This window comes from Rhineura floridana, chromosome 1 (genome assembly GCF_030035675.1).
Source record: "Rhineura floridana isolate rRhiFlo1 chromosome 1, rRhiFlo1.hap2, whole genome shotgun sequence".
Classification (NCBI taxonomy): domain Eukaryota; kingdom Metazoa; phylum Chordata; class Lepidosauria; order Squamata; family Rhineuridae; genus Rhineura; species Rhineura floridana.
Genome location: NC_084480.1, coordinates 274,821,289 through 274,839,517, shown reverse-complemented (window position 1 = coordinate 274,839,517; position 18,229 = coordinate 274,821,289). Strand labels below are relative to the sequence as shown.

At 40.4% G+C, this 18,229-nt stretch overlaps 1 protein-coding gene across 4 annotated transcripts in view; it reads left to right on the top strand.

Moving 5' to 3' along the window:
• Window positions 1-18,229, top strand: part of LOC133372834 (interleukin-7-like) — a 53,291-nt gene that overhangs the window by 22,625 nt on the left and 12,437 nt on the right. For 3 of the 4 annotated variants that reach the window (XR_009759563.1, XM_061601932.1, XM_061601924.1), the window contains exon 3: window positions 15,611-15,676. Coding sequence is in view for 2 of the 4 variants with exons in the window: in XM_061601932.1 (XP_061457916.1) it covers window positions 15,611-15,676 (66 nt within the window). In the remaining 2 variants the exon portion in view is untranslated. Of the gene's footprint in view, window positions 1-7,737; window positions 7,807-15,610; window positions 15,677-18,229 lie in introns of all 4 variants that reach the window. The other variant, XR_009759564.1, reaches the window with a different exon arrangement.

The following is an 18,229-nucleotide window of genomic DNA, read 5'->3' as shown; positions in this document are numbered from 1 at the left end:
CCTTCTGTGATGTATAAATCGATCTAATCCATTTTATAAAGTTGTCTCCAAAGTCCATTTGCTCCAAAACCTGGAACATAAATTTCCAATTCAAATTATCAAATGCTTTTTCAGCATCTAAAAAAATCAGAGCTGCTTGTTTATCATTTCGTTGTTCTAAATATTCCAACACATTCAAAACATTCCTGACGTTGTCACGTAATTGTCTTTTAGGTAAAAACCCTGATTGATCTTCCTGAATAAATTGTTGCAATATTATTTTCAATCTTTCAGCCAAAATCATTGTAAAAATTTTATAGTCATTGTTCAGTAGAGATATTGGCCGATAATTTTTTGTTTTAGTTAAATCTTGGTCCTCTTTAGGTATTAATGTTATATTAGCATTTTTCCAACTATCCGGTATCTTTCCCTCTTGCAAAATAGAATTCATTGTAGACTGTAAAGGTAGCAGGAGTTCTTCCTCCAAACATTTATAATACATTGCAGATAGCCCATCTGGTCCTGGTGCCTTTCCTAATTTAATTTTATTTATAGCTTCAGATATCTCTCTTGACGTAATAGGGCCATTAATAACTTGTCTCTGAAAATCTGTAATTTTAGGCAAATTCTGTTTAAATAAATACTCTTCTATTTTTTCAGATGGAATTTCTTGACACTTATACAATGTTGAGTAATATTGATGAAAAATCTTTTTAATTTTTACATTGTCTGTCAGCGTCTCATCTCCTTCTTGTATCTTTAAAATAATATTTTTTTGACGTTCTTTTCTTAATTTATATGCTAACCATTTCCCAGGTTTATTTGCAAATTCAAAAGTCCTTTGTTTAGCAAAATTTAATTTCCTTTCAATTTCTCTAACTGTCAACATTGATACTTGCTTCTGTAACATTTTAATTTGATTTACAATAGAAACTTTAGCTGGATTCTTTTTCAATTCTTCCTCTTTTTGTTTTATTTCTTCCAAAATTAATTGCATTTTCTGTTGTTTCTTTTTTTTTAATTCAGAATTACATTTAATAAAGTATCCCCTCATAAATGCCTTACTTGTATCCCAAACAATATTTTCACTTGTTCCTTTATGTAAATTATATTCAAAGAACTCCTTTAATTTCTTCTTACATTCTTGTACTACTTTATCATTCTGTAATAAAGATTCATTTAGTCTCCATCTAAATCCAAGATTTTTTTTTTTTAAGGTTAATATCACAGGATTATGGTCCGAAAAAGTTTTTGGTAATATATCCATTTTAAAAATATCCTTCGCTAAAATTTTTAACATCCAAATCATATCAATCCTCGAAAATGTTTTATGTCTTTCTGAAAAATAAGTAAATTCCTTTGCATTATCATTTATATATCTCCAGGTATCCACCAATTCTAGATGTTCCATGAGTTCAAAACAAATCTTCGGTAATTTACCTTGTGTCTCTTTGATATTTTTTTCAGAAAGCCTATCAATTTTTGGTGAGATTACCCCATTCCAGTCACCCATGACACACCAATGCTCATATGAAAACTCTGACAATTTTTCCATAAGTCCTGTATAAAACCTTGTTTTATCTTCATTGGGGGCATAAATACCCACTATCAAAATGTTTGTACCTTGTAAAGTAATTTCAACCCCCACAAATCTACCACTATCGTCCAATAATACCAATTTAGGAAGCAATTGTGGGTTAATATAGAGAACAACTCCATTTTTTTTTTTTGGTCCAGCTGAAATAAATTCTTCACCCAAATTTTTACAAATCAAATATTTAGAATCTTTCTTCTGAATATGAGTTTCTTGTAGACAAATTATATCCAATTTTAATTTTTTCAAATAATGGAACACTTTCTTTCTCTTCTGCGCCGTGTTGGCTCCATTTATATTCCAAGTTAGGTATTTGTAATCCATCGTTAAGCGTGTATTTTAAAATTTGCCTGATGCTCCTTTTGATCCATCATCTTCCTTCCCCTCCTCTGCGTATCCTTGTTGACTTTGTTTCCCAGGAACTGTATCCATATCTTTGAGTTTATCTTCTTCCATATCTTTTGAAGCTTTTCTCAAGAAGTCCCTTGCTTTTTGAACAGTATTCAATCTATATTTCTGTTGTCTGAATGTAAAAATCACTCCTTCTGGAACGTCCCACCTAAATTGAATTTTGCATTGCTTAAGTTTTTCTGTAAGGAAAGCATATTCTTTTCTCTTACGTAAAAGTCTAATAGGAATTTCCTTCATCACCAGTATTTCCTTACCATCAATTTTAAAGGTATATTTAAAGTGTTGCTGTAAAACCATATCTCTGGTCGTTTTCTTTACGAAGTGAACAAGCACATCTCTTGGAATTTTTTTCATTGTTGCATATCTGGAGTTAATTCTATAAACTTTGTCTATTTCAAATTCCATCCTATCTTCATTCAAGTCCAGAAATTTTACTAAAGCATTAACAATTTTGTCTCTAATGTCTTCACCTGTTTCCTCAGGGATTGCACGGAGTCTCAAACAATGCTCTTTATTTCTCATTTCAGTCATAGCTAAATAGTCCAAATTTTTTTCTAGTTCCAGATTTAGTATATCTGTTCTATTCTCCAAGGTTTGTACCTTTTCTTTAGTATTTTTTGCATCCTCCTTTATTTGCCCAATTGTCCCTTTAATCTCATCCACTTGTGTTTTAATATAGTCTTTTATATCTGTCAATTCAATTTTCATTTCCTGTTTAATTTCCTGTTTTATAGCATTAATCCCTTCCATTATTTTTTGAAACATTTCTGGGGGTATATCCTCTTCCTGTGTATCAATAGAACCTCTTCGCCCCTGGGCCTTAGTTGTTTTTTTAGTTGTCATTTTCAAAAAGAGGCCTTTAATTTCTAAAATTAATCACTGTTTCAGAACCTAAGGGCAGTCTATTTCTTCTTTTTTTCCCTCCACCAAAAAGAAGAGTTAATATTCCAGGCCTGTAATTGGAATCCAGCCAGCACAACACAGTCCTTATCTGCATCCAAGAATGCAAAACAATTCTGGTTGCCAAGACTAAACAATTAGTAGCATATACGAACAGCGGATTCATCCAACAAGAAATAGTCCAAAGAGAAAAATAGTCCAAAATATAATAATTACCTCTCATCCGTTTTTAAACTTTAAAAGTCCAAATTCAAGCCAGCTTTTTGTCGTAGAAAAGTAAATAAGTTGTTTATATTTTCTTTCTTCCTTAATTATATTTAAAAGAGAAAAAGTATGACTCACCCAGGTTTCTCAATTGCTGATTCATAAACAAATCCCTTTTATTGCAGTAATTTAAGCCAAATGATAAGGTTTAGGCAGAAGTGGGCTCGCTGGTTAAGAACGTTTTTTTTAAGAAAAGAAAAAACGCTTCGCTTCATTCCAGTCCAGCTTGCGTGAAAATCCTGACTCCGTCTTCAGCCGATCAGCTTGCCTTCTTATCTCAGGAATTTCCTGATCAATTCCAGCCGCCGACAGCTCAACGAAGTCTTGTGGAAGATCTGATCGGTTCTCCTGTACCTTGGAGAACATTTAAGCCAGTCCAAGATTCCTCTTGGCTGACTTTTAACCTGAAAAAAGCTTCCTCTGAGGCAGAGCTCCCTCAGAGACAACCACCAGCCAGCACCACTTCCCGGAAGTCCTACAGGACTGATTTCTTATAAGAGCAGAATAATGTGGCACCCATAACATGGAAAGCACAGCTTGAACTTGGCCTGGTAGCAAATCAGCAACCAATGCAGATTTCAGAACAGAGGTATTATGTGCTAATAGGATCTCACTCATGTCAGCAATCATGCTGCAGCATTCTGCATTAACTGACTGACTGCAAGGATTTTTTTAGTTTTGGTTTTTGGTTATGAATCCAGACTGGTTGTGGGATGCTAGTTGTCTGCCTTCCTCATAGGAATCTTGTTGTGTTTGATATGGTATTGCATTTAAGAAAGCATCACTGTATTTTGTTTTTCATTTTCTGTTTGCATTTCATTTACCGTTAACCTCACTCCCTTACATCCATAGAAGCAACAGCAGTGGTTGCATGTGTTCAGCTGAACCCCCTAAAACCCATTGATGATGCACCTTGTTGGTTACATGGTAGTTTGTTTCTTGCCCAATAGTGGTAAAAGAGAATTCACATATTTGGAAATGTGGCTGCAGTTGTTGTTCCTAAGCTGCTGCCTTGAAGGTAGACCAAACCATGTATGTTTTCTCTCTGTCAATTATTATTCACTGGAATTGGGTTGGCTGTCAAAGTGAGTTTATAGCAGCCCACAGGGTAGACAGAAAGGGTAGAGAATCTTCTTACTGTTACTAATTTCTCAGACCTATTTCTGAAGTGAAGGGTCAAATCTGTAAAGAAGTTTGGAGCAGCCACATTAAAAGATAAGGGCAGGGTGTTCCAGGCAGGGGGTTGCCAACCCTGCTTGGATATGGATGCCTTTGCAGAGGATCCCTAGTCAAGCTTTACCAACAGCGCAATCCAAACTATATCTACTCAGAAGTAAGTCCTGTTGAGTTCTATGGGGCTTAGTCCCTTAGTTAGTGTGTTTAGAATTGAAGCCTTCAGGGGCATCCATCTTTACTCCTGAATGCTCCCATCTAACATCTCCACAACACTAGGCTCCTTTCTTCCTACAGTGGCCTTCTGGTGACTGGCCTGACCTGAAGCAGGGCTGTGAAGTTGGTACGCCAAACCTACGATTCTGACTCTAACTCCTCTATTTTTCTACTGTCCGACTCCAACTCCAACTCCACCCAAAATTGCTTCCAACTCCACAGCCCTGGAAAGGGCTGTAAATGTCTTTTTAAATTGGAAGCTCTCATAGGAGCATTTTTATCGCTGCCTGAATATGCACTGATCTTGGCGTCACAGCATTTGTCTTCATCTGGGTCCTGTGTCATACACTGACACACAAAATGTTTTCCATCTTGAGTTATGGTGAAATGCTCAACTACAGCTGACTTCATGGGAATCTTCTTTGACATTATGAATTTATATTTTAAAAAATTTGTCAATCAAAATTTATTCTGAAGCCGGAGTCGGAGTTGGAACATTTCTACCGACTCCGACTCCACCCAAAATTGCTTCCAACTCCGACTCCACAGCCCTGGTCTGAAGGCACTTAAACCTTCTTGCTGAAAGCAAGTAGGCTAGATTAAATGTTCCCTACCCAGGCTCCATCTTTTAGCGAAGATTTCTAGCTTAATTTCCAATCAGATTTTTTTTAATTGTATGCTCCAAGCAACTGTGATTGATGCTTAATGTATCATGCTTAATGACATCAGTTGGGCCCGCCCCGTGACATCAGTCGGGCCCGCCCCATGACATCAGTCGGGCCCGCCCCTAAAATCTCAGGTTTTGGGATGCTTCTGACCGGGCAACCCTAATACAGGCCAAGGCCTACCTGCCTGGCCCAAGTCCACTTTTTCAGCCTATCATAGGACAAGTACTCCTCAAACGTTGCCAAAAAGGCCACAACACACACCTCTGCTGAGAAGGGCTCCCACAGGCCTTCTAGGTCACATTCAGAGCCAGATGCCAAGGCGACACTTCCACTCATTGGACCACAGCTTACTTCTGGAGGCCGCACTCCCTAGAAAAAGCCACCACCTTGCAGGCCTGCTCAGCCCTGGCAAAGATCTAACATCTAGGCGGCTCCTCTCTTGCTTCCTCCAAACTGTTGGGTCACACAGCCCCAGTGCTCCCTCTACACTGTCCCTCCTTCCGCTCCAGCTGCCAGCAAGTTCCAACTGCCTGCAAGATCTGTCCCTGATGTTCCAGCTGCCTGCAGGATCCAGCTCCTGATGTTCCTGCTGCTGTGCTGCTAGAGAAGAGGGCAAGGAAACAGGAGCACAGCCTTATATTGCCTGCTCTTCTGCTCCTCCCCTGTGCTAGTGTGCTTGTGATAAGGAGCGCTGGAAGTGGTTTCTTGCAAGTCTTCTGCCCCCCTGTTGCAATGTGCTCCCCCTGGATCCCTTTTGGAGCCAGATGAAGAGGAGCAATATTATCTGGAGGAGGCTACCTCTTTTGGGATTTCTACCTTGCTGCATTCAATGCCCTCTTTCATGTATAAAGCAACACCATCTTCAGCATGTTCTTTCCTGCCCTTCTTATAGAGATTATATCCAGGGATAACCATGTTCCACTGGTTTTTCCCATTCCACCAAATTTCCATTATCAGTGTTGTCCTCTAAGACCTAGCACTCCAGTTCTTCCATCTTGGCTCAGAGGCTTCTAGTATTAGTGTCTCTCTTCAAGTGTTTTTGGCACTTTTGTTTTGGCCCATGTTACTTTGGCCTCTCTGAATTGCTATCCTGTTCCCCTGCACTCACAATGCCTAGTTCTATGCCTATCTCATTTACACTTTCATCATTTTTTTGGTCTTCATCCCGAGAAGAGATTTATTCAGAACCAGACCCTCCTCACCTTCTGTCAACTTTTCTCCCTCAATCAGTTTAAAAGCCACTCTCTCATCTTTTTTTATTTTGAGCGCCAACAGTCTGGTTCCATTCTGGTTCAAGTGGAGCTCTTCCCCTTTGTACAAGTCTGGCTTGTCCCAGAATGTTCCCCAGTGACCTTACAAATCCAACCACCACCACCCTCCCAGGACCATTATCTCATCCACACATTGAGACTACACAGCTGTGCCTGTCTAGCTAGTCCTGCGTGTGGAATCAGTAACATTTCAGAGAAGGCTACCTTGGAGGTCCTGGCTTTCAGCATCCTACCTAGCAACCTAAATTTTGCTTCCAGGACCTCACAACTGCATTTCCCCATCTCATTGGTGTCAACGTGCACCACAACCTCTGATTCCTCCCTAGCACTATCTACCAGGCTATCTAGATGAGGGGCAACATTCGCAACCTTCGTGCCAGGAAGGCAAATCACCCTGAAGTCTGCACGCTCATCACACACCCCACTATCTATGTTCCTAATGATAGAATCACCCATTACCAGGATCCCTCCACCACCTGAAGAAGGATCCTCAAAATGAGAGGATAGTTGCTTGTCCCGCACGGAATGGGTCCTTTCTAAGGGATCGTTCTCTCTTCCTCAGAGCAATGCTGTCTTTCCCTAAGGGCATCATTCTCCATGATAGCAGGAAAGCTAGCGTCATGGGAGTGGGACACAACTATAATGACTGCAAAGGCCTCATTCACCAACTTCTCTGTCTCTCTCAGCTTCTCCAGGTCAGCGACATTGACCTCAAGGAAACAAATTTGTTCCAGAGAGTCAGGAGTTCATTGCACTGAGGGCACACCCATGAATTCTGTCCAATAGGTAGATAGTCATACATGTGACAGACTGGAAACCCCCCCCCGGCCTATCTGCATAATTTATATAGTTTATTGAGTTACTTTACTAAAAGCTTAGGCTTTGTTTAGACCAAGGAACATATGGGCAGAGTGGTGTGCCCTGGCCTTCTCACCGTGCTGCTGAATTTGCTCTGCTGCGAGACTTGCCTTGACACTTAGTCTCTGGGGCAGGGATGCTTTATTGGCAGGAGCTCCCTCTTGTGTGTGGAGCTACATAATATTGCAGTTGTTGATTTCTCTTAGTATTGCTTGATTTGGAAGAGATGTTCTTTCACTTCCATTTTACTATCTTGCAGTTGTTTCCCTCAGCCATCTGAGCTGCTGAGTCAACTATAATTCTTCATTGGGATTTTGCAAATGTTTGCCTGAACTACCAACAAATCTGCAAGTTGTGGCTTTGCTGATAGTGTGTGTTTGTTTGGTATCCAACATGCAGGTAGCTGAGTTTACATGGAATGTCATCAAGTGATTTCAGAACTGCTGTAATTCATGAATTGGATCCAGACTAAGTGAGTTGAATTCCATTTCAATTTAAATCAATGCTGTTAATCCATGACTAATTTGCCCCATTGGTTTCAACACTACCTTAGTTCAGCTGGCTTACAGTGTAACCCTAACCATATCTATTCAGAAATAAGTACCACTGAATTCAATGGGATTTACTCCTAGGTAGGTAGGTTTAGGATTGCAGCCTTAGTCTGGATCCAATCTATTACAATTATTATCTAATACATTTTCAAAATTCCATGGTAAGTTACTAGGAAGCAGCTATACTTTCCCCCTTAAAAGGTAATCCCTTTTGCATTCTGTTCTAGGGAAATGGGTTTTCCTCTGTTTATATGCAAGTCACTTTCTCATGATTCTGGTGGGTCTGTTGCCAGACATCCTTGTGCCAGAATGTAGAAAATAGAGCAAATACTTTAACTGCCAAGGAATGAACAATTACTAACTATTCACAAAGGAAAACCACTATTGTAGTTTCAAAATGCCAAGACTGGATCTTTCTTAAATGCTTGTAAATTAAAGTTTGTTTTTGTATTTACTGCAGGCCATCTTGTGGTCATCTGCTCAGATAGAGAGGTTGCCTTTTTAGAGCAGTGTGACAGGCAGGTGACTGAACAGAACAGGAATGTAGTTTGTGGTTTGCTTTAGTAGGATGGATTGGTTTAATAAACTGTTCATTGAATGTTGCATGTATCTCTTACATGAGAGATTTTGTTCATTCCTCTGTGCTTTTTCGCATGCTATGATTGAAATGATGGGATTAATCGGGAAAGGGCAGATTAATGCAAAGGAATTCTGCTGTAGGACAAAGTGTTGGATTATACATTATTTTTGGATTGGGATGCTTTTACATAAAGTGTTTACTCTGTAATTGCCACTCTGCTCATTCAGTTTTTACGGATGTCTACATTATATCATCATCAAATTGTGATTCTCCCAGGCTCCTTTCGTCTCTATGTGACTTGAGAGAGAGAGAGAGAATGGGACAGTCTTTGCAGGTGTAGGTTGCTTGAATGGTACTCTTTTTCAAGAAGTGTGCTTTAGCAGGACCTAGGCAGTTGAACTCTATCACTATCCATCTACATTTTGGCACACTTTCACTATTCCCCATTTTAGCAGTGTGCTTTTGGTCACTGACTGACCAAGATGAAATGAAAGGAAGATGGAAGCAATACACTGAAGAACTATATTGTTATGGGTTTGCAGGTTGAAATGGATGATTTCTATGAGTCCCTTTCAAGTTAATCTAATAGAGTGGCCAGGTGAGTTAATGGGCCTATCAAGTGCCCATTAACTGGGCCAGGGAGATCCTATTGTTATTGAAACTCTTCAGGAGAGCCCCCCCCCTTGCTGAGGCCAAGGAGAGGCTTGTGTTTTTAGTTGAGTCTGAGGAAAGGCTGGAAGCTGGAGGCAGGCAGAGAGGCTGGCTCTCTGCACCATGGCTTTATGGTGCCTCCTGTAAGCCTGATGAAAAATAAAGATCTATTGGACAGCTGATGCTTTGAACCCCTCCATCTTAAGCTCAGGTTGGAATGTGTATCAATAAACAAACACACCATATTTCATAAAGTCACCACAGTCTCCATTGACCTTTCCAAGGAAACCAAACCCTAGGTAAGTGCAAAGATGCCTGGAAACCTCTCACTGCTTGGAGATTGGGGTGGTGCACAACAATATAAAAGTGATGCAAGGATGACAGTTTCATTCAAGGAGGAACTGTATGATGAAGAACCAGAAATTTTAGAATGTGAAGTGGAAGCTGCTCTTAAAATACTTGGAAGAAACAAATCACCAGGAACAGATGGCATATCAATAGTGTTGCTACAAGTTACTGAGACTGAATCTGTCCAAAATTTATCAACAAGTGTGGAAAACAAAATAATGGCCCACAGATTGGAAGCGTTCAATATACATACCAATTCCAAAGAAAGGGGATCCTACGGAGTGCAGTAATTACCAAACTATTGCCTTAATATCATATGCAAGTAAAGTAATGCTCAAGATTTTACAACAAAGACGTTTACCATATATGGAGTGAGAAATGCCAGATGTCCATGTTGGATTTAGAAAGAACATAAGAACATAAGAAGAGCCTGCTGGATCAGGCCAGTGGCCCATCTAGTCCAGCATCCTGTTCTCACAGTGGCCAACCAGGTGCCTGGGGGAAGCCCGCAAGCAGGACCCGAGTGCAAGAACACTCTCCCCTCCTGAGGCTTCCGGCAACTGGTTTTCAGAAGCATGCTGCCTCTGACTAGGGTGGCAGAGCACAGCCATCATGGCTAGTAGCCATTGATAGCCCTGTCCTCCATGAATTTGTCTAATCTTCTTTTAAAGCCGTCCAAGCTGGTGGCCATTACTGCATCCTGTGGGAGCAAATTCCATAGTTTAACTATGCGCTGAGTAAAGAAGTACTTCCTTTTGTCTGTCCTGAATCTTCCAACATTCAGCTTCTTTGAATGTCCACGAGTTCTAGTATTACGAGAGAGGGAGAAGAACTTTTCTCTATCCACTTTCTCAATGCCATGCATAATTTTATACACTTCTATCATGTCTCCTCTGACCCGCCTTTTCTCTAAACTAAAAAGCCCCAAATGCTGCAACCTTTCCTCGTAAGGGAGTCGCTCCATCCCCTTGATCATTCTGGTTGCCCTCTTCTGAACCTTTTCCAACTCTATAATATCCTTTTTGAGATGAGGCGACCAGAACTGTACACAGTATTCCAAATGCGGCCGCACCATAGATTTATACAATGGCATTATGATATTGGCTGTTTTATTTTCAATACCTTTCCTAATTATCGCTAGCATGGAATTTGCCTTTTTCACAGCTGCCGCACACTGGGTCGACATTTTCATCGTGCTGTCCACTACAACCCCGAGGTCTCTCTCCTGGTCAGTCACCGCCAGTTCAGACCCCATGAGCGTATATGTGAAATTCAGATTTTTTGCTCCAATATGCATAATTTTACACTTGTTTATATTGAATTGCATTTGCCATTTTTCTGCCCATTCACTCAGTTTGGAGAGGTCTTTTTGGAGCTCTTCGCAATCCCTTTTTGTTTTAACAACCCTGAACAATTTAGTGTCATCAGCAAACTTGGCTGCTTCACTGCTCACTCCTAATTCTAGGTCATTAATGAACAAGTTGAAAAGTACAGGTCCCAATACCGATCCTTGAGGGACTCCACTTTCTACAGCCCTCCATTGGGAGAACTGTCCGTTTATTCCTACTCTCTGCTTTCTGCTTCTTAACCAATTTCTTATCCACAAGAGGACCTCTGCTCTTATTCCATGACTGCTAAGCTTCCTCAGAAGCCTTTGGTGAGGTACCTTGTCAAACGCTTTTTGAAAGTCTAAGTACACTATGTCCACTGGATCACCTCTATCTATATGCTTGTTGACACTCTCAAAGAATTCTAATAGGTTACTGAGACAGGACTTTCCCTTGCAGAAGCCATGCTGGCTCTGCTTCAGCAAGGCTTGTTCTTCTATGTGCTTAGTTAATCTAGCTTTAATCATACTTTCTACCAGTTTTCCAAGGACAGAAGTTAAGCTAACTGGCCTGTAATTTCCGGGATCCCCTCTGGATCCCTTTTTGAAGATTGGCGTTACATTTGCCACTTTCCAGTCCTCAGGCACGGAGGAGGACCCAGGGGACAAGTTACATATTTTAGTTAGCAGATCAGCAATTTCACATTTGAGTTCTTTGAGAACTCTCGGGTGGATGCCATCCGGGCCCGGTGATTTGTCAGTTTTTATATTGTCCATTAAGCTCTCTCGTTACCACTATTTGTCTCAGTTCCTCAGAATCCCTTCCTGCAAATGTTAGTTCAGGTTCAGGGATCTGCCCTATATCTTCCACTGTGAAGACAGATGCAAAGAATTCATTTAGCTTCTCTGCAATCTCCTTATCGTTCTTTAGTACACCTTTGACTCCCTTATCATCCAAAGGGAAGAGGTACAAGAGATCATATTGCAAACATACGTTGGATAATGGAATGGACCATGGAATTTCAGAAGAAAATCACCCTGTGCTTTATAGATTACAGCAAAGCCTTTGATTGTGTAGATCATGAAAAAGTATGGAATGCTTGAAAAGAAATGGGAGTGCCTCAGCATCTGATTGTCCTGATGTGCAATCTATACTCTTGACAAGAGGCTACTGTAAGGACAGAATATGGAGAAACCGATTGGTTCCCCATCGGAAAGGGTGTGAGACTGGGGTGTATTTTATCACCCTATTTGTTTAATCTATATGCAGAACGTATACGGAAAGCGAGATTGGACCAAGATGAAGGAGGTGTGAAGATTTGAGGTAGAAATATCAATAATCTAAGATATGCAGACAATACCATACTATTGGCAGAAACCAGTAATGATTTGAAACAAATGCTGATGAAAGTTAAAGAGGAAAGCACAAAATCAGGACTACAGCTGAACGTCAAGACTAAAGTAATGACTACAGAAGATTTATGTAACTTTAAAGTTGACAACAAGGACATTGAGGATTATCAATACCTTGGCACAGCCATTAACCAAAATGGAGACAATAGTCAAGAAATTAGGAGAAGGCTAGGACTGGGGAGGGCAGCTATGAGAGAACTAGAAAAGGTCCTCAAATGCAAAGATGTATCACTGAACATTAAAGTCAGGATCATTCAGACCGTGGTATTCCCAATTTCTATGTATGGATGTGAAAGTTGAACAGTGAATAAGTGGGTAAGAGAAAAATCAACTCATTTGAAATGTGGTGTTGGAGGAAAGCTTTGCGGACACTATGGACTGTAAAAAAGACAAATAATTAGGTGTTAGAACAAATTAAACTAGAACTATCACTAGAAGCTAAAATGATGAAATGGAGGTTATCATACTTTGGACACATCATGAGAAGACATGATTCACTAGAAAAGACAATAATGCTGCGAAAAACAGAAGGGAATAGAAAAAGAGGAAGGCCAAACAAGAGATGGATTATTCCATAAAGGAAGCCACAGACCTGAACTTACAAGATCTGAACAGGGTGGTTTATAACAGATGCTATTGGAGGTTGCTGATTCATAAGGTTACCATAAGTCGAAAACAACTTGAAGGCATACAACAACAAACCTCCTTTAGCTGATCTGTTTGGATTAGCTGAGGAGGGGCCTATGTGCATCCTGCATTTGTATATGTCCAGTATGTGTGCATGCAAGAGTGTATGTGCACCTGAAGCATGCACGCTCGTACATTTGCATGTGTTCATTTGCTGAGGAGGGGCCTATGTGTCCTGTACATTTGCATGTGTCCTGTGCATGTGCATGTGAACGTGTATGTCCAAGAATATGGGCTGGCCACATTCACTGCCGCTGTGTGGTTCCTGGAGGGTTGACTACATGTGAATGCAACCCTAGGGCCAAAAAAGATTAGTTGGTCCTTGTCTAATGGAGTATCCTGTTAAGCAGAATTCCTCTATGCCATAGCTTTGTAGCTTAAAATATTTAAGTATCTGGCAGATGGGAAAAACTAACCCTATAATTCCATATTTGGGAGTAAATCCCAAGCATGTCATATACGGCACATTCCTATGCATGTTCATTCTACAGTAAGTTCCATTGTATCCAGTACAACACTATGTTCATTACTGCAGTTTTAGATTGATTACAGGGTAAACATGCTTGCAACCAATTTATTAAAATAGGAGGGAAGTTCTGTAGGAGCAACACACAAAACTGTGGAACATTTGACAACATACAGTGCTTCTGGTGTATCCTCTTATTTAGAAATGGATCATCATATAATCCTCCATAACAGCGTTAGTGGTGTGCATGTGCAGACCTGGATACTTGAAAAACAAACCACAAACCACTGAAAGAACAGAAAATGATAATGTGGTGTGGTGCTATCCTTTTTTGTAAAATGATGCCAAATGGTGCAGATTAAGATATATTTTTCCATTCAACCGTTTATTTTAATGTCCTTTTTTAATATTAATATCTTCTCAAGATTTAAACATTTTAAAATGCCACTGCATTACTTAATAGCTCAGCGGGTGCCTAACAGCACATGTACCCAGCTGGGCACGTATTCCAGAAAAATATTAAAGTTATTCAAGTGCTCTGTGCAGGGGCCAAATTACAAGATGAATTGGAGTGCCTTAGGATTATTTTAACACCTCCCTGAGTGGAACCACTATGTCAACGATAAAGTGCCCTGAATCAGATCAGAAACCCCCCCCACACCCACACATATACAAAGCCTCAGGTCACTGTTTTGCTGTAGTCTTTTTTCTGTACACCATACCTCTTATGCTTCTGTATGTGTTTGTGTTTCTGTACTGTAGGTCCATGGGTTTTGCCAGAGGTGAGGCTGTCTAAATGCTGTCTTCAGTGCATTGAGCAGCTCTGGATGATTTTTTAAAATTATTATTATTATTATTATTGAGTAGTGGAAAAGTTAAAATGGTCATTTAACTTTTTAAAAAAGTGTCTGCTCTACTGCTTGAAAAACAAACAAACCCTCATCTCTACTCCACAGGGAATATTAAGGACAGTCTCACCTTGCATGCAGAAGGTCCCAGATTCAATCTCCAGCATTTCCAGGTAGGGCTGGGAGAGACTCCTGCCTGAAACCCTGGAGAGCTACTGCCAGTCAGTGTGTACTGAGCTAGATGGGCCAATGGTCTGATTCAGTATAAGGCAACTTCCCATATTCTTATGTTCCTGGGACATCTTGACATCTTCCCATGGGCATTCTAGGAAATGCAGATGGTCAAAGAAGTTGCAGAGCCCCATAGTATGGCACAATGGTTATTATTATTTATTTATTTTAAAAAGTTAAAATGAAGAATGTAAGTTGGCTACCTTATAATGATGTTAAAGTAAGCAATACCGCCAACTTCCCCCTTCCTTGAACATTTATTTTATTTATTTATTATTTCATTTATATCCCACCCTTCCTCCCAGCAGGAGCCCATCTCTAATTTTCAGGGGCAGTCTTTTAGCCCATTCCCCCATGAACAGCTGAAGCACAATCAGGCAAAATAATTGGTTTAGCAGTCCTATCCCCCCCCCCACACACAATGGGCTTTCCTAGTCCACCTCTCTAAACATTCAAGAATCAACTCCTTTTTAGACTTGATATTTTCACCATTATTTTAAATTGTTTCAAGCTGCTGTCTAGAACTTTGCCACAAATTTAAAAAGGCAGAAGCACCTAAACGTTACTCTTTCCAATACAATAATTATGAAGAGATATAAAACAGGAATGTGTGTCTGTGATGCTGGCAGGGTTATATTAAACGTAAAAGCTTTATTTGTGCATGCAGTTCCCTTGTGCAATGATGTGCTGGCAAGCCATCCATGTACATCATGTCAGCTTATCCATCTTTACAGCCCTTTGTGAATTGAAGGGCAAACCTCTGAAATGGGGTGCTTCCTAGCAGAGGTTCTCCATACAGGTTAGATCCCTGCAAAATCAAGATTCTGAATTATGTATTTATTAATTTTATTAAATTTATATCCCACCTTTCCTCCCAGAAGGATCTGCATGAGTGTGGGAGGCTTTCCACTTCAGAGGTTTTGCCCTTCAAGTTGTGAGTGCTATAAAGACCTTACTGTTAAGTTATTCACTATTATGTACCCAGCATCAGCTACCCTGGACTGATGGAGGGAAAACTGATAACTGCAAATGACTGTTTGCAGAAGCATTGACTTTCACAATTAATCGCAGTGACATGATAAAGCATTAACTGCTATAATAGTGGGCTCATTACATTGGGAAAAATGTAGAAACATCTAAATTACAATACTGTTACTTGCATTCAAATTTATAGGAGACGATGATTGGGCAATGTGCTGAATTTACACAGTGTAACACCAGCGTCTGCAGTTCAACTAAGGTAATGTTGATTCTTCTGAAGTTAATATACACTTGGGTTGGGATCCACTTGATGTTTTTATTTTGATTTCAAAACTGACAGCTGGTTTCTTTCCATATTGGTTTGTTTATCACAAACTTGTGCTGTTTTTGGTTCAATTTCTTTCTCTCTTGAATAATCAAGGAAAGGAAAGCAGCTGCCTGCCTACCTAATCACTGCCACCTCTTTCTTTGATTGAGAGTACTTGTACACACACTCACACACACATGCACAAAGGGAGAGAGAACAAAGGCTACATTCTTAGCAAAAATTTGGCAAAGCAGCATCTCTCCCACCCACCCAGTACCCATCCACACCAAAACACACACCCGGCCTTCTTCCTTATTTTTTTTTCACCCAGATATGCTCTAAGTCTGGCAACTGGCTAGAAGAATGTGCCATATGAAGGGTCATCGTAGACCAAGGGTGGGGAACGTTGAAGGTGATTGTTTGGGGCTGGAGTTAAAAGTGGGTATGTCCATCCATCCATCCATGTACAGAATTCCACTCATCCATTCATTGTTTGTCTTTGGCTATGAAGGAAGGATAAACCAGATAATTGTAGCCACTGGGGTCCTGATACAGATTAGGATCCTGGCAAGGGGGATAGGGGCTTTAACCCTTTACCGCACTCTAATATTGATTGGGCCTCTGTACTTGCAATTTACATTGCCAAAAAAAAGGATCCATTGAAACTGAAATCCTTTTTTTTTTTTTTGCAGTGCACATTGCAGGTGCAGTCCTAATTGGGATTGTGGCTACGGTAGAGGGGGTCAAAGAGTTAAAACACATCTACCAGAGTCGTGATTTGGATCAGGCACCCACACCTGCAACTTGCATTAACAAAAAGGGATTTTTAAAAACCTTTTCTTTTTTGGCAATATAAATTGCAGGCAGGAGGAGACCAATTGGATCAGGACTTAAGCAGTTAGCAAAGGATTAAAGCCCCTCTATTCTCCATGCCAGGATCCTGGTCTAGATCAGACCCCAGCACTTACAATTTTCTGCTTTTCCTCCGCCTTTCACAGCTGGCAGGAAAGTCAAGGAGGAGAGGGTGGGGCAGAGGAACAGAGACCCTGGGGGCTGGATGAGAAGCCTCTAGTGGCTTCATCAGGCCTTCAATCCAGAAGATCCTCCTCTCTGTCCTAGACACAGGGTTGTATCCAACACTGCTGTTTTGCTAGCACAGCAAACTTTCACTTTTGCAGTGGAACTTTTCTCCCTCGCCTTTCCTGCAGCCCCCCATGCATCCTCAAAATCTGTTCCAAAGGATTGGGGGATCCTCTGGAGCACATTTTGAGGGTGTGTGGGGACAGGAGAGGAAGGGTGAGTTCTGTTGCATGAGTGGAGCTCTGCACATGCAGCATTGGATGTAACCCACTGTGTTGAGTTGAGTGTAGTATGATGGTCCAGGAACATTGGATTCAACTGATACTGAAGTGCAAGCTAGTAAAGCAATTGAGCTATGCCATTGTTGAAATGCAGATGAAGAAAAAGAACCCATGGACATTACAAGAGAGCCTGGATATGGCATTGGCCTGTGCCCAGGTCCAGAGAATTAATTACCAGATTCTCATGTCAATGATCCAAGAGGATTTGCAGGGAGGTTCATCTGTTGAATGTCAGAAAATTATTGGGGACAGTATCGTTGAGGAGGGGTGCAAATTGGCGGATTGATAGAAACCAGTACATTTTACTTACCATTCAGAACAAGCATTGGTACTTTCTCATGCAATTAATAACTACCAACTCATTTATGTACCTTATTAAATCAACAGATGCTTCTGTAATATTTGTGCCATGATCAGATGTAATTTTGAATACCGTGTGCCTTAATGGGCAGTCAAACTTTGCACGCCCAGCATTAGCTGTTCAAGAAAATTCCTTGAGCATGAACTTGGTTCTGTTGAGACAGTTGCTTTGACATCATGAAATGTGTAACTGACTGAAAGTTTTTGGAGACAAAACTACAGATTCCTGTAATGATGGAATTAAACAACTGAAATATCTTGAAAGTAACAGACTGTTGCTGGGATTTCACATTGGTCCTTTTGGAAAACTCTTATCAGGTTGAAACCCCAATATGGGCAGAGTTCTCAGTTTGTTACGCTTATTCTAGGCGTGGAGCAGGCATGCATGGCTTGAAGGGAAATGGGCTTGCAGACTAAATGGGGATTCTTGCTAGACCTAATTTAGCCCATGGGCTGGAGGTTTCCCATGCCTGCTATAGAAAAAAACATTGTGCATGTTGAGTTGTGCAAATTATAGGCCAAGGTGTTATATAATGGGAATACTATCCCTTCATTCAGCAGGGAGTTGGACTCAATGGCCTTATAGGCTCCTTCCAACTCTACTAGTATTCTGTGATTCTATGTTCCATGCATATTACAGAAGCATGTTGTGTCACATAAAGAGGTTTTCTTGTCACAAGATTGTGCATGATGGCACTTCTCAAATATAGTGTTTACAACAAATATGCTTATTTTGGGATAGCAAATTGTCCTTGAAGCTACTTAGACTTAGCTGGTGACTATA